The sequence below is a fragment of the Anticarsia gemmatalis genome, chromosome 8 (assembly GCF_050436995.1).
Source record: "Anticarsia gemmatalis isolate Benzon Research Colony breed Stoneville strain chromosome 8, ilAntGemm2 primary, whole genome shotgun sequence".
NCBI classification, from domain to species: Eukaryota; Metazoa; Arthropoda; class Insecta; order Lepidoptera; family Erebidae; genus Anticarsia; species Anticarsia gemmatalis.
Window position 1 is genome coordinate 1,794,381 of NC_134752.1, and position 17,888 is coordinate 1,812,268.

Genomic DNA, 17,888 nt, shown 5'->3' on the forward strand with positions numbered 1-17,888 from the left:
CATTCAATAAGTAATGCTAGTGCCAACTATGACGTCTTTATTCGTCGTACAAAACCACCAAAACTAATAGACAAAATATCTATTTCCAGCGAACGAAGTGGTCTGCGAAGAAGAAGATGGTCACATCTCATACCATCCCGACAAAGCTGATTGCACACACTACTACATGTGTGAAGGAGAGAGGAAACACCACATGCCCTGCCCCTCCAACCTTGTATTCAACCCTAACGAAAATGTATGCGATTGGCCAGAAAATGTTGAAGGATGTACTCATCACACTCAAGCGCCCGCGGCTAGACGGTAGACCAACATACCATCAACTAGAAATATACTATAAAAACCATTCAATTCATGATTGCTTATAAAAATAACATTTTTTAAATCATTTGTTGACGTATTTAGGTAATATTCGGTGTTTTTAAGTCCCGTTGTAGCTATGTAAATCGCAATAATTATAAATGCATAGTGTTCAAAATTAGGTTATCTAGACGATTTAATGATACACTTGCGGTATAATTGCAAACTTGAGGGATGTTTGTAAGGCTTGGCTACACACATATTGGATCCGGCAAGTTCGGTTCGGCAATATCTATCGAACAGCACAACCGACTCGAAGTAATTACTGCACTTGTTCGGCTAGTGCCGATCGTGTAGTTCCTTCGGGTCCGATCGTTACAATTCGGTTTAAACATTCAGGCGCGGCTTTTCTCGAATATTCATCTACATATTCGGTTTTGTCGCCCGGCTAGGCCGATTAATGCCAAACCGAATATGTGCGTAGCAAGCCTTAGATTGTTTTCTTTTTATTTTTATATTGAAATTGGATTTATTTATGAAAGGTATACGCGCCATTATAGATAGTGCCACTGTGATTGGACCGGCGAGAATTGTATGGGTATTTTAGTGGTCGTTAAATAGAAAATGGTTTTCAAATACAAAATAAAAAAGCAAAAAATATCGCCAGACACAGTAGCGCTTGTTAAATAGTACCGATATTTAACAAAAATAATTTATAGACGAATCTTTAAGTTTTGTAACTTATAACCCGCAGAATATATTAGCAATGCTCATCAAAGTTTTGTAGAATGCTTTCATAATTCTGTCACCAAAACATTAATATTAAAAGAACATAGCATCAAAAATTGCTTAAATTATTTTTGAAAGAGACACAGTAGTTTCAATGGAAATCATTGTAACATTAATACGGTTTCGATATTTTTCATTGCCTTCATAAATCGATTCTTTTTCGTCAGAATTTTGAGAGTGTTCACAGAATGTCTATATTTTCACAAACTCACGTAAGACCACCAATATATTTAGTTATGTATTACATTATTTATTGGGCGTAAGTTGGCATCACGGATAGTGGTTAAAAGAAATTGTGTGATAAACAAAATGTAAATTTCTTAAACATTATAACTGAAACTTCTTAGCTGTATCTATTGTTAAATTATATTTCTTAGTTAAGTTATATACTCTCCCAAAGGTACATAATTATATATAAAGATAAACTTCGATTTTATGTTCTATTGCTTACGAAATAAATTTCAAATTGCATCGGAAACGCAAACGATTGAAAATATTTTTGACAGAAATTTTATTTATGTTATTTATCAACCCACCTACCGCCTATTTGTCTAAAAGTTATATTTAGACAATTATTACTACACCAATAATAATATTATCATCATCATCTACTATTGTAGTCTTACATTCGGTTAAAAAAGGCACAACACCTTTTTGAAAATTACCATCTTCAACATTTTTTCGATATTTTATCAGATTTTTTTCGCTAGTAATCATGAGGTAACTTGAAGTAAAATTCAAATTATGTATCTTTGGGACTGTGTCATCATAATTTTAATGTTAAGTAGCAAACCGAAGCTTTCTATTGATACGAAATACTCAAGAACAGCCGTTACACTGCCTTTTACTGCCGAAATACTGATGACCATCAGTTAAGAAATTGGTGTAGAACAAGAATTTAATGTAATTGTAGTTAGTTGTGTGATTAAGCTTGTAAATATTGTATTTAGATACAAAAAGAGATGTAAGAGTATTATTAAACATTTTTTTAAAAGAATGTTATGATTTTTTTTAATCCCATCGTTTGTCTCGCTCCTAGATCTAAAATTTCTTTCAGAATTACCGTTCATCACTTCCACCTTCACTGGGATGGCGATCTTCAAAAAGAATGTGAAAAAACTAAGTTATTACTGACACGTTTTACTAGATTTTCTTTCGTCAAAAATTGGGTCCAAAAAAAGGTCTTTAAGCAATAATTATGGAGTTCAACAGAGTTGCTACAAACAATGTTACATTGAAAACACTGCAATACATCTTCAAAATTATAATTTCTATCAAAAAGAGATAACTATCTTCTTTTTAGTACATTTTATATCTGTTTGCAATTTCCACAGTTAATAATTCTTCGTATTGGCTGCTGCTATAAAATCGATCGTTCGAAAAACGTTGACTAAGTAACAAAAATACGAAAAACCGTATAAACTGAAGCAGCCAATAACTCGAGTAACACAGCACGTACAAACTTGCAACATTCACAAGTAACAGATAATGCAATACTGCATCGAATTAAAATTCATATCATGTGCCCGTAGCGGTGTCTCGCGGTACATGTAAACAGCATACTAGATGATGCTGCGGCGATTTTAAATAAAAATTGTAGCACATTCTTTTGAGTTTGTAGTACGAAGTAAAAATGTAAGGTTTCTTTTGGGTTGTGGTGGAAAGTTTTCTAAATTTTTGAGATGAGAATCGTTGTTTTAATCAGGGTTCCTTTCGGTATATCTAATAGACTATACCTTTATTTTGTTTTCCCCTTCGCTTATGTCTCAGTGAAAATATATTTTTCTCATTTTCTCTTTTTCTGCCTTTAATCTGCTTGACTAAACATTGCAACCGTAGCCAAAACATGCCTGATCGTGATCGTATCATGAAAATAAAAATGATAAACCCAAAAGACCGTCCTATAAATCTAATTTCCCGTGCAATTACCCTGCAGGGTGAAATACCCAAATGCAATTATAATGCACTCCGGTCACCTGTCAGCAGCCGCCAAAAACAGTACGTTTTAATCCTTTTTTTTCACGCCTTTACCCTCCAACCGACCCATGGCAGCTAACGTAATAATTGAATTTTCCCATGTTTCCCGATACTGCTAGATTTTTACAAAATATTTTTAGCATATAACGGTGCAATTTTGTCGAGGAAGGTGATATGCATAAGGATTAACTCTTTTCTAATTGCAAGAAAAAATATATTAGCAGTACAAAAATTTATTCTTATTATTACGAGATCGCCAAGAAAGAAGTACAAGAAGAAAAAGGAAAACTACGAAAAGATTAGCAGAACTAATTCAGGTAGGAAACTAATTACTACCAGTGCTAAGTAATGACTTAATTTTATTTATATTTTTGAGAGCACAAAATGAGAGAGAAGCCTTTGTGTATGCTTAAATAACAAGCTGTCAATAAAATAATAATGAATAATATACAAAATCATCAAAAAGATAGAAGTCAAACAGTTAAAACTATCAAAACAAACAAACTATAAGCAGAATGTCGAAATTCCCCATTCCCACGAACAATTTCGATTAAATCAATAGTAGAGAACGCAATTGATACACGAAATTAATTTCATTTCACTACGGATTGCAATACACATCAAAATGATAAACATCGTGTTACATCTGCTTTCGGAATCAATGCGAATGCGTACGTATATTGTGGATGTTCCCAGTAAACAATATTGAGGATTATTTCGAATGCATCAATGATTTTATTTGTAATCGGTATTATATTTCATTTTTATGTTTTAAATTCGGGGAAACAAAAGCGAAACGTAAGCTTTTTATGCGTTGCTTTAGTCGTATTATGTGTATATTATTATTTGTAATGAATAATGATTGCATGTGAAATGAAAAAAGGGTCATGATTTTCATAACTTTATTTACATTTCGTATTATTATCCGAATTTATTTTGTGCGTATCAATTACACATAGGTCCATTATCTGACTATCATGTCAAGATTTTAAGTGGAAGCGAAGAAAACCACCTAGCGAGACGTGTAAGAAGACCGAAAAAAGATGGGTGTGTTGTGTAAAACAATTTGATGAAAACCAAAAAAGTTAAGACAGACTTAATGGCTGATTGTTATTTTAATGAATGCAAGTATGTTGTACCAAAGCTACTAATCATAAGATAAGATAAAGAAAATAATGGTTAACCAACACTCAAACCTTGAAACATAAAAGTGCCTACATAAAATCTATCTTTAAAGAAAACCCAAGTAACAAAAATCTCAGTTCAAAAAATCATTGTAAAATAATCTCAGTCTAAAAACTCGTGTCCAAGAGCCCGATTCCGGAAGCCTTTACGAACTTTTATTGAAAACTTAGCACTGCTCTCAAAGAAAACTTCAAATAGATTTAGTGCCCGCTCCACGTAAGGTGTACTTTACGATAGTTCAAACAGAAAAGTTTTGTTTGAACCGAGAGAATTAGAGTTGAATCTCGATTCCAATATAGAGAGAGTAATTGGTGAATTTAATTTTAAAGGCTGTTTACTTTTCTCTTTGAAAACGTTAGACTTGCAATCTGTATCTATTTTGTATCACAATGACTCAGGGTGGCTATGTATCTGAGGTGACAATATTTGAAAGCCACTATGCCGTACATTGTTTCTTTCCTTAGATTATAGTAAGTAGTTAACATAAGCATTGTTTACAATTTTGTTTGTAAACAATTACTTGATCTTGGCGATAGGTATATAAATCCTTTACATCTCGCTAAATGTTTAAACAGAAAGACTAATATTCGGGCTACTATTAAAAATGTTACAAAAGAATTTGGAATATGTAATAGGACTTTACACAAACCGGGATACGAATCTGAGATTTATCTATAGATTGTGATCTGTAGCCGCTCCACACACACTACCGCTCACACAACAAAAACAGCTAAAGTGAGCAGACAAAACGGTTGTAGTTCCAGACTGCTTTTACAACCATATATTAAATTAACTTGAACATTCCTCAAAGCAAGATCAAAGGCTATTTACCACTAGATCGTAAACATAAAACACTTCCCTATTTCCGACCATATACGAAAACTACCGAAGTGCCTCGTTAAAACCTTTCAATAAACAATCGCCCATGAAACTAGGTTTTCAATCATACTACAGTTAAGGGCTCTAAGGTTATGTGACCTCGTAGCTATTCGATTTACTGTATAGGAATATTGAAACCAAGTCTTTTGTCCAAGTTTTTCTATCAGGTATTTAGCATAGCGCCGTATTATACTCGTATATGTAAAAGTTTTTTTTTTCGCTTTTAAATGGCTAGTACCTATCGACGGGACAAGGCCCGTATCGTAAGGATCGTTGCTATCGACAATTTTTGTGAGCAAAAATGAACGACGCCCCTAGCAGGTTAACAATTTTTTAATAACATTTTAAATGTAAAATTCTCGATAGTTGATACCTACCGTAGATAATTGGGCTATAAGCAGCTACGTATTCGTTTTTATATTTTGGGTCACCGCCTTTATTCATGCTTATCCAAAATACACCCAATATTTCTGCTTTTGAAAGTTCCAGAAGTCTAACAAAATATCTATTTATTCCCAAATGTTAATGCAAATGATATAATAAACCAGTCTATATACTTTTTTATGTTTCATAAGTAACCTCTGAACGATCGGATCCATATAAATTTAACGTGCTGCCATCATTTCCTCCATAATCGGGAAACATGGCAAATCAAACTCATTCTGCTATGCATTACCAATGAAGAACTTCCTTTGTGCAAATTTAAACTATAGTGCTAAGGGATACGGTTGTATTTTGAATAGTAATGATAAGTGTTTATTTCAAATAATCTAGTGATCGTTTTTCAATGATCGTAAATATATTTTTGTTTAATACTATATTATTGAACTTAGCTCCGTGGGATTTTAAGTTTGGTCAAAGTGTTTTATCATCTAATATATTTAGCGACATATTACGACTTAGTTTTTGAACCAGCCTGCACTAATTAAAAATAGTAGGTGGATGAAGTTTGCAAAGTAAACTTAAAATATAATTTTACTTTTTAAATTTATTAAAGGGTATTTGTCGCATTGCTTAGTTAAGTAAACCTCTTTATTAAAATTCTCATACATCACTCAAACAACATTTAAAACATTACTTATGTCTGTGACGAGATTTTATTCACGACATCATAATTATAAAAAGGATTTTCTTCGCTAACTTTCCATTACCAAGACAAACTGGGATTTATAAACAGTCATTTTTAAAGATTTACTTTGAATTCAGACGACAAGATGAAATGAGATGTAGTTTGTTCAGTCTGGAGTAGTTTTACTAAATAAATAGTTATTTTTGTGAATCTATACTATAATACTATAATATACTATATAATATTATAAAGCTGAAGAGTTTGTTTGTTTGTTTGTTTGTTTGAACGCGCTAATCTCAGGAACTACTGGTCCGATTCGAAAAATTCTTTCACTGTTAGATAGCCCATTTATCGAGGAAGGCTATAGGCTATATATTATCACGCTACGGCCATTAGGAGCGGAGTAGTAACGAAAAATGTTTCAATAACGGGAAAAATTCCCATTCTCTCTAACGTGACGCAAGCGAAGTTGCGCGGGTCAGCTAGTTCTTTTAAAAATATGGTTTGAGATTTGACTTAGTATATTAAAGAACATCTTATTTTCATAGTTCTACCAGCTTATTTTTGTTAAAATAGTATAAATATCTATATACAATAGTATAAATAATTAAGTATACTATATATATGTATAGGCAAGTACCATTGAAACCAGGAACTCCATTCTTTATTCTATCACTTTTATAGGTCGGTTGTACGGATAACCGATACGACCAGTTAGTTAAAGATCAAAAGCGCGATTATCTACAGCTATTATTATCGAATATTGAAAATTTTACAATAAAATTTAGTAGATTTTTATCATATATATTCATAAGGATAAAAAATGGAAAAAAATGCTTTATGAATAATTTTTCTATTTATTATAAATCACCTGTTAGATGATACGAAGTTTGCGGGGTCAGCTAGGAGGAGAATATAATAGTTAGGTAGTAATACTCTAGTAAAAGTAACTATGGAATATGTAGTTTAAACATAGATTTCTGTAATAGTACATTTCCCACGAGAATATAAACCTCTATATCATTAAACTCGGTCAGGTACTAATAAGTTTTACATTTGTAGTTGTATGGAGGTTTAAATCCACGACTAGTTGTGTTACAGTGCAAGTCATAACATTATTGTAGTATCATATTATTGGTTACTATGTTATGAGAGAACTATTATGTCTATAGAAAAGTTTGTTGTAATTATTCTAGGGATAACTACTTTAGATGGGTGGGAAAATTTTAATGCTGTTTTGAATAAGCTATCTTACATGCTGTTGCGAGAGTAGAGTTTGATCTGACGCTGAAGGCAAATAAAAACGTAGACTATTGAATATTTATTTAATAAGTTAAAATACAGTTATCTTAGAGCCGCTAAAGTATGGCTAATGAATATGCTACTAGTTTAAGAATCGAATAACAGTAAGTCGGTAGTTAGAATCACGCATAATGAATGTAAAAGAGGTATTTTAAGCCACGTCAAATGCCTAGGTTGACCACTAATCATACGATGAGAGAGAGAGAGAGAGAGAAAGTTGGTGAACATTAAATTTTCATCTTAATCATACCTAAGTATTCATGTGACCCACAAATAGTTGATTCCAAGTTTTACTTTGAGTTCTTTGTATAATATATCTGTATAAGTCAGCAAGCTTTTACTCTTAGAATTGGTTTGAAAATACGTGGAAACGTTCCTACGTCCAAACTTATCGATATATTTATCTTTAAACATATATAAAAGAAAGTGATGTTATTACTTACTTAGAACTGATTCGGTTGAAAATTAGTAGCGGCGTTGCCTAAATCCAGGAGACGGACATAGAATTTTTATCCCGCTCGACCGTGTTTGTACACTATAAAACTCGCATATCTCGTAACTTGCTCCTTACTACGTAGGTACCTTCACTAATTACCGTTAGTTAACAAGGATGTTCAAGGTATCGCCAGTGAGCACTGACACACTGCACTAGCACTACGATATACTTACCGTACCAGTAGCCTATTAGCAGCTAACAACGCCCCTACGAGTATATCCAGTTTCTAGAAGAGAAATCTTTTTGAAATGTAAGACTTTGTTATTGTCTACTCAATAATTTTCTTGCTAAAAAAATAAAATGTCAATGCATACTTTACATACTTTACTAATATTCCAAATGCGAAAGTCACACCGCAGCCCAAAGTTAAACCGATTGTGACAAAATTAAGCTTGAAAAGCAGAAGACGTTCTAAGTAAAAAATAAACCCTAAACGACTGAAAGAAGAGATAAACTAATTTTTCTGAAAAACTGACAAAAAATTGGCGTTTAACTAATTTTTAACTTTCGTGTAAGCATAAAACAAACTTCTGATTTCATACTAAGATGTAATAACTGGAAGTCTATAATATTCAGAGTATAAATAGATCAAAATCGCTAATTAAAATACTTCAGAGTGATCACTCTCACTACATAATTATGATAAGTAAAGTCAGTTTGTCGCTTCTGTCTGTTCGCAATAAACTCATACTGAGTGGATTTTCATTGAATTTTCAGTAATAAATATAACTGGTACTAAGGAAAATTTTAGTGTATATTTTTATACCGGGATGAAGTCGAAGAGGGGGAGTTTGATAGATCTTATAAATCATAGTTTTTACTAATATTATGAGTTTAGATGTTCCGATGAAAATGTTTGTCTCTCAATCACGCAAAAACTACTTAACCATTTTTTATAAAATTTGGTACACAGATAGTTTATAACCTGAATTCATACATACTTTATATCCCGAAAACTCCCTCCCGTGGACAAAGTCGGTGGCTAATGATATTGCATATAAATTTAAACGTGAAGACCAATTACTTAATCACAGCACAATAAAATTGATGATGCATGTTTGATTGGCACGAAGCTTCAGGTATTCTATGACAGGAACAGCACGCAAATAAACACAGCGGGTTGTAAACCATTAATAATTGGAACAAATAATGACTTTGACATATACTACATGTGAAAATATAACACACATCTGCCAATCTTCGACGCCGATCGTTCGATGAAAGGTCCGGTGTGCCCGCGACTCTTTATTTCACTTTACTGCTCTGCTCCTATTGATTGAAGCATGATGAAAAGTATACTTTAACCTGCTCAGGAGTACGAAGAATTATTGTACCAAGTTTCGTGCAAATACGTCTAGTAATTTTTGTTTCTATAAGGAACATACAGACAGACAGACAAGAGTTTTACTTATTGCATTTTTGGCATCAGTATCGACCATTTATCACCCCCTGATAGTTATTCTGAAAATATATTAAAAATTTAATGTACAGAATTGACCTCTCTACAGACTTTTTATAAGTATAGATAGCAAATAATTTAAATGAACGATTCTACAACGGTAGAAATAATAGTAGTGCAAATTTTGTGGAATTCACACATACAGTTCGGTATTTGTATGATCCACAAATAATTGTTTCCGGTCTGATTGTATTTAATGCACATTATTTAAGACTTGAATATCTTCTGTGACTTAATTTTCATCCTTATTTGTGAAGTTTGACAATGTCTTAGGACGCAGTCGGTGGCCACGCCCCTACCATACTCTCGGGAGGTCGTGGGTTCGATTCCCACACGGAAAAATTATTTGTGCGTTCCACAAGTAATTGTTTCGGGTTTGTAAAAGTACCCGCGACACAAAAGCAATGGTAAGTGCGGGAGTTGTCTTTAAAAAAAATAGGTTCAAGTCCGACCCAAATAAAATATGTTTACATAATCGACAAACAGTTGTTGCAAAAGTTTGTACGTTTGTTGTATGTTTGTGAAAGTCTCCTCAGTACATCATTTATTCGTAAATAAAGTTTATTATAAAATAGAATACGAGAATTGACACGATGCATTTGCATTTTACCTTGAAATGGTTTCAGCGCAGGTTACACTGGTCGTGGATGCTGGCTGTCTAATTAAGTTGTCTTAAAAACTAACAAATAAGTTAAATCTAGCACGTTTGAAAACATCATCTTAACAATAAATCTAGCTTGTTCTTATTCGTTCTAGCATAACCGTCACACATCATTGAATTCACAAAAAAATATTTGACACACAAAAACAGAATTATCATTACAAATGCTACAGTTATGAATGGAGACTTAGAGATAAATCAATTACAAATGTGATAATTGTTTACATGGACGGCCGGTAGAAACTCGTGGCCACTCGTCTGCTCAGCCGAGAGAAGAAAATTGTACTACGACTCTTGGGATTGATACTGAAGGAAAAATAATGAAGTGGTCAGTAATGTTTCGTTTTCATATTTATATTAACCCTCTTATTCATAAAAATACATGAAGCTTTGAAAGGCTTATAAAGTGTTTCGTTTCTTTCAGTCCTTAGCGAAATGAAAAAGAGAAAACATGTTTTAGTAGTGTTTAACTAAAATAGGTTTATAGTGTGTTTATGAATAAGAGGGTTACTCTTTAAAACTACGCAATCAGATAGATCGTAGACAATGACAAAAACTTTATCGCAAGAATAATATGGACCATTAAAACTTAATTTGATTTTAAAAATATGTCACATAAAAGCTAGCGATGAGTTTGGTTTTCTGGTTCTTGGTACTAAATATGCTGTGAATAAAATTGTATAATTTTTAACACTGTAATTGACATTAAACATGCTCGTTTTTTTTTAATTTTAACGTAGCCCCTGTATTCTTAAGTGACCCCATTCTAATGTACTTGAACTGCCATTTAATAAAATAATCTCCGGATAAAATCTAGTGGAAAATACAGTGGTTACAGACACAAAATTTATTCCTTGTAGTTATTTTTCTTTCTGATATACAGTTCAGGATTGAATCTTTATAAAACAATTATTAAAATGCCAAATATCATTTACTACAATACAGTTTTAAGTAAATTATAAATCATTCTCACATAGTTCTTCAACTACTCGAAAACTTAACAAATAGTCCAACGATCAACACCATAAACTCGTACTATAAATTTTCAAATAGCCACAGCGGCGCATGCGCACGCTACCTGTATCAGTCCGCAGTCGGTTCTGTAGGTCACTTGCGCGCGCGCGTCTCTCCACAGAGGCAACGAAAACAAACGCGAACTAAGGGATGATTTCATGAGGTTTTGTGTTCCGAGATATTTCTAGTGAAAGTGTCACAGTCTTGAGTTTATAAGTGTATGTGTTTTTGATTAAAAAAATTGGAGTTATTTTTGTTTTGGAAGGTTTGTTTTGTTTTTTGTTTTTAATTTTAGGCATTATTAAATATGTTAAATGACACCTTTTTCCCATAGGGTAAGTGGAGAGACCAAAAAATTTGTGAGCCCTAATTTTTTACGTGAAATCCGATATATTACATTTTGGCGGTTTTGATAAATGTATGTACTTTGAAATTAAAATCTCTTTAAAATCTCCTGTAGAAAAAACATCTATACAAAAACGCTATCAATAATTAAATAATAACCAACTTTTATTAATTATAATGAATAATTACTATATTTTCAATATTAATCCTGCTATAAATTTAGTTAGTCTTAATTAAAGCCTCAATTACGTTTTTAACAAAACCTGAATAATTTATTGTTATTAAAGTTCTAGATAATACCGTTTTATTTCTTACGAAGATAATAACACGAAATAATTACCTTCGTAAATGTCTAAACCTAAAATGTACAAACCAAACAAAACAAACGCTTTTTAATATGTATATCTATCTAAGAAAATCTATTTCTTTTATGATAATTTGAAGTACATATTGCCTACCAAAAATTCATCTAATTATGCTAAAGCCTCTTGTAACAAAAATAAAGTCTAGACAAAGGATCCTTGTTAAATATTGGAAATTAGTAAATTAGGCCATTTACTACGGGTTGACTAATTAACAATTGACTTAGTAGAGATGTTAGCAAAGAGAGCTTTATCACTACTTACCACTTACACACTAATCATCATTATCAGTACACGAAATTATTCTTATGCTTCTTTTTTCCCTATCTATACCTTTGTTATGCAAAGATCTCTCCCAAACTATCTCCCAAGATAGATGTGGAGTCCCACAAAGGTTTTCTCGGCCTACCTCCACATCATCGTCGACCTTCAGGTATTATGTAAAGATTACTGTTCGCCGATCTGGATGCAAACGTAAACTTGCTACTTATCCCTGTGAAAACAATGCGAATTATTATCATGTAATGTTTTATGTATTTTTAAAAATCCTGAATGAAGGCAATCTTAATCTTAGTTCAACTCAACAACAGCGATATAATTTCGATGATATTTACGAACGTGTGAAGGAAATCAACAAAAAATATATACTGAGTAAGGAAGTACCTTTATGTGTTATAAAACAAATTATAATTTATGTAATATTGGCACTAATGGACCTCATTTCCATGTGTAACTACCCACTCATCTCCGGTATATCGTGGGAACAGTATAAAAAGTGCCTAAGATGAGCCTATGTATGAAATAAACAGAGATTAGGTATTTATTTTAGTGTCTGAAAAGACGTTTATAATCGTTTTTATGAGAATTATTATTGAAAAGGCATGTTAGAATAAACTTAAGTATCTTCAGAGCAGTGATAGCCAAGTGGTATAAGTTGACACTTCCCACTCAAGTGGTCGCAAATTCGAACCCGAAGCAACTCACCAATGACTTTTCGAAGTTATCTGTGTATTAGAAATAATTATCACATGCTCCAACGGTAAAGAAAAAAGATCGTGAGGAAACCTTGCATGCCTAATTTGTTTAAAACATTTATTGAGGGCATACAAAGTCCCCAACCCACACTTGGCCAGCGTGGTGGACTCAAGGCCTAACCCCTCCTTTATAACGGGAGGAGACCCTTGTTTTAGGTTAAATTTATTTATTTATTTATTATCTTCATATGAAGGGCTGTGATAATTAAATAAAAATGATTTACCTTGGCATACTTCTGAGTAAAGTAAAGTAGCTGGATCAAACAGTAGCGCGATTCTCTAAAATTGAAACCATCGAGTATCGAGAGTTTGACATTTAAAATGCTCTTCCAAGATAGTTTCTACGACGTCTGCTAGAGGCGCTGAACAGATTGTCATACAGCATTTGTCAGGTACGGGTCAGCTGCATGAGCATGCGGGTCAGTGATGTTAAAATCGAAAATATTGTATTACTCCGCCAGCCGCGAACCTTCATTACAAGTCACTCTGCTAAATTATTGGACTATAAATACCGTGTAAGTACTATAATTTAAATTGTTACTTACACGTGTGTAGTCATGGTTTAAACACCATGAAACACGTATTATTCTGTTAAGTAAGACCATGAACATCAATTTGTAAGTTATAGGCGTTGAGTGTCCGTTATGTAGCACTTAATTGGTTTATATATAGTTGATTGCGTAAAGTATAATTATAACTGCCCTCCCAAGAAGATCAGCTGGTTTCGCGACATATTAGAATTATGAGATTAATGTACTCGTATGTTTGTTATTTCACTCGAGAAGAATGCCGAACAACTTGCCGAGGCTGTTCTTTAGATGGGTGACCATCTTAGACATATCGAGTTCCGCAGTGTTTCGAAAGGCACGTTAAATTGTGGTTCCCGACTGTCATTTTCGAAGATCTTTGATAGTTGTTATCAGTAGTCAGAAGTCGTACTGAAGGATATCGTGTTATAACCCAGGTTGTAACTTTGGGTTGTGGAGGTCCGATAGGCTGCCGCTTCATGTAAAATACGGGTATCTAGTTGCATCCGGTGAGACTGGAAGCCGACTCCAACATAGCTAGAAGAAATTTAACGTGCCTTCCAAAACATGGAGGATCTCAATATGTGTAAGATGATCACCCATCCACAGAACAACCTCGGCAAGTGTAGCTTAACCTCAGAGATTGATCCGTACGGCTATTGTCAACTAAGCCACGAGCCCCTTCAGAGAATTTAATTTTTCAGAGAATACAATATACTAAAGACAGCTGTTCTTAGTTCAAGTAACATACAACCTTGCTCTTTACAAACTTTAGCAAAATAGAGCCTTTCATGTCACCACATCGTAACATTTAAAGATACGTCTAGCAGTTCGTTACATTCCTACATTATTTGTTCGCGTGTCTCAACTGCATGTTCGCCATAATGTACCTTGTAGCACGTTGAAGTTATTTCGTGTTTCATTTTAAGATATCGTATTATTTATTTGATAAATTAGTTGGAATTAGTACGAGGTTTTAATTATTAGTTTACACGTAAGATAATCTGAGATATAAGATTAGTGAACCGTGAACTACATATGTACTTACAATTAGTTATTTCTTCGTCATGTAATGAATGCCATATGATAAGATGTATGGATGTAAATATGGCAAGAGAAATTTGTAAGGATCGTACCTAATGATGTCCTTTGATCTTTACCTACCACTATGCGAACAAGACATGCTTTAATGTATGTTTGTAATGGATAATAACTTTAAAATACATTTTTGAAATGCGTGGAATATCGCTTGATTAGTCACAGTAGTACATATTTCCCGCCCGTGGCCAGTTGCGCTCACCGGTCGGTAAACGATCTGTGGGTTAAGCAAACCTTGGCGCGTCATTCCATAGATGGGTGACCGTATAGTGGTATTTGAACCGGGCGTCTCCGTGTTTCGAAGGGCACGTAAAAAGTCGGTCCCGGTTGTTGTCAATTAAGATAACAGTCGTTAAGCCACGTCAAAGGCCTTCGGGCGGCTTGAACAACTTTGACACTAGGTTGACCACTAACCATACGACAAGAAGAAGAATATTTCCATTGTAGTTGGAACCGTTATGTGTAGTATAAACTAAAGGGAATAATGAACCCTTCACTCAATGGCAATATTTAAGTACAGAGCTAATAATTTACTTTTCCATACTGTTTTAAATCAAATCTTCCCTGGATTTCTAAAACTAACAACACGATTGCTTCCAGAAGACAATCATCATCGATAGGGCCTATATTCACGTTCCATATTCTTTAAAAAAACAGCTTCATTTACATGAACAGGCAGTTAAGAAATTCTCTATTAACTTTGCCTTAGGAACTACGACAAAGATTGCAAACACCACAGATCATTTACCGACAGCGAATGCATCTCGCCTTCACTATATTAACACAGCTCAAAGAAATATATTACCTACACCATTACAAAATACGTTCATCTCTTTCTTTTGTACAGTCAATGAAAGAGATAACGCTTAAATATCATGTGTAAGGAATTTCTATTACAAGTTAATGTCCTATACATCATGCTCTTGGTTAAACGACTTTAGATATTAAATAGAAAAGTAAATTATATCTTAGAATGATTAATATGAAATCGTTGATATAAGTTTCTTAGGCACATAATAAAAATATACATACATTGAAAATGGAAGAAAGCTATGTAGTAGTGCCATTTAACTTTGTTTGTACGAATTTAGTAAAAAGCAGCTTCGCAGAATGCGAGACGGGGACGTAAATTCACCAACTGTAACTTTGCCAGTTACAAGTATGACCTAAATGAATAAACGGTTTGATTTTGAACTGTTTAAGTCCAAACCGATAAAATCCAGTCCTTCAAGCATTAAGAAAAGCCTTGAGTCTACTACACTAGCCAAGTTAACTTAGGGACTTTTTATCCCTTCAAAAATATGTAATAGAACTCGCATACGTGCAAGGCTTTTCCACGATATTTTCATTCACCATCATCACAAGTAATAATAATTCAACAGCCATTGGTAAGTTACTTCGTGCTCAAACCCTCGACCACTAAGGTACGTGGTAGACATATGGTTATACAGCTTTATATATCACTACTAGCTGACCCGCGCAACTTCGCTTGCAACATAAGAGAATGCGTCAAAATTTTCCCAAAGCAAACAAACAAACAGCTTTATAATCAGCTTTATCATATTAGTATAGATTATTCACTATGTAAATCTATAGTGAAAATCCTAACGCTTTCCTCACGTTTCCTTCACCACCGAGCTATAGAAAGTTGGTAGAATCAGGCCATTTCATCAGAGATATATCTCCGATCATTTGTAACTACAAACAAATAATTAATTTTACGCTTCACTACACCATTGGTTACGTTCCACATCTGATCTAATCTGTCTTCTAAGTAGATTTATTAGCTACTAACTGTGCCACACGGTTTTACTCGTGTAGTTGAGAGCAGTACACTATATTTATTGAAAAATATGATACGTGAAAAAAGTTTCGTTCCATTTTCAGCCGCTTAAGTTTGGTCCTGGGCCACTAACTATTAGTTAAATAAATGATGAACAAAAGACTGATAGACATACAGGCAGACTTATGCATTAATATTAGTAATACTGTATGGAAAACACCAGTAGTAACCAACACCAATTTGCCGAAGAAAGTTTCATCAATTCGGACCAGCTGTTTCAGTGTAAAGCTGATACAATAAACAGACAAAATATTTTTTTCATTATTCTTTTAAATATCATTGGATATTTTTATATGTCAAGTGAAAAGCAGTGTTTTTATTGAACAAACAGACAGTTTAGTTGTATTTATTTGTTTAGATATACTCTTACATTGTAGAGATATTACAACTTGTCTAACGGGTGTTCTCAAAACCTATCTTACGAGAAGTTACAACTTTTTTTTCAAGAAAGTTGAGGCTACAGACCACTATCTATACCATGCTTGTACACCTAGTATACTAGTACCAAGCTTAGAAAGTTTTGTAAATGTCGCGAAGACTTTAACAAACATACAAATCAACGATACAAAGTATCCGAAAATCACGCCTTTTTCATTCAAAGTAACTAAATCCGAAACACCTTTTGTAAAACATTAAAATGTTTTTTTTTATTGTGGGAATAGATCATATAACCGCGTACATTGCGATGAACAGACAAATTGGACACTATGGATAAGCACACATAACATTACGATTGTTATATCCGAAGGTGTAAGCAGAATGTATGAAATATACCCACGTACCGCCATTAACAATGTTAGTCCCATGTAATAGGGGGTTAGCTTAATGTCATATACCACATCTTACCAAACTCCTACTATTGAGAAATATTCTAACAAAAATTAGATTTATTATTTTATTAAAAAATCTTAGGCCCATCATAAATCTAATTTGTATTATACAACTGAATTCACGTAACGAAGAAAGCACTTTCATTTAACACCAAATATATTATAACACCCCAATGAAACAAGCCAACAATCGAAATAGACACAGGTGTTGCGGAGAATGCAACAAAAACACATACATAGGAAGTAACTGTTCCGTCTCGCTCCGATGCTGTTGGGAAAAAAGAGTAAAAACATACGTAAAATATTCGCTCGTAAGACACAGGAACGAAAGTATAGGAAATTGTCACTAATGTTATGTGACTTTCAAATTCGATTTATCTTATGAACTGGCTGTTTGCTGCGGTTGTGTTTGCGTTTTTCCGTAATTTTCCTGTCACTATTCGTAAAATCGTAGCAGTTGTAAGAAATTTTAATTAATGCAGCATGGACGTTAAATTAAAAATTAACAATGTAACTATCTATGCCAATACTTTTATACGTATTTTTTAATTTGGTATACATTACAAAAAAACTATTCATTTCGCAATTCATAAATAAAAAAAAAAGGATTAACTATTGCACATGCATATTTTACACTCTTTACGTAGATAAGCAAAACTTTTTCATGCTATGACATTGATTCGAAAATTCACATGACGTCACACAACGTGGCACATTTTAT

The 17,888-nt window shown here is 33.3% G+C and overlaps 2 protein-coding genes across 2 annotated transcripts in view; both read left to right on the forward strand.

The window, feature by feature from the left end:
* Cht7 (chitinase 7) overlaps positions 1–2,083 on the forward strand; it is a 119,210-nt gene extending 117,127 nt beyond the window's left edge. Inside the window, exon 19 of the mRNA XM_076117060.1 lies at positions 90–2,083. Within this exon, the coding sequence (XP_075973175.1) occupies positions 90–304 (215 nt within the window). The 3' untranslated portion in view covers positions 305–2,083. The remainder of the gene's footprint in view (positions 1–89) is intronic.
* A 9,125-nt stretch (positions 2,084–11,208) lies between these two features.
* Positions 11,209–17,888, forward strand: part of mwh (multiple wing hairs) — a 145,619-nt gene continuing 138,939 nt past the window's right edge. The window contains exon 1 of the mRNA XM_076117061.1: positions 11,209–11,393. The gene's annotated coding sequence lies outside the window, so the exon portion shown is untranslated. The remainder of the gene's footprint in view (positions 11,394–17,888) is intronic.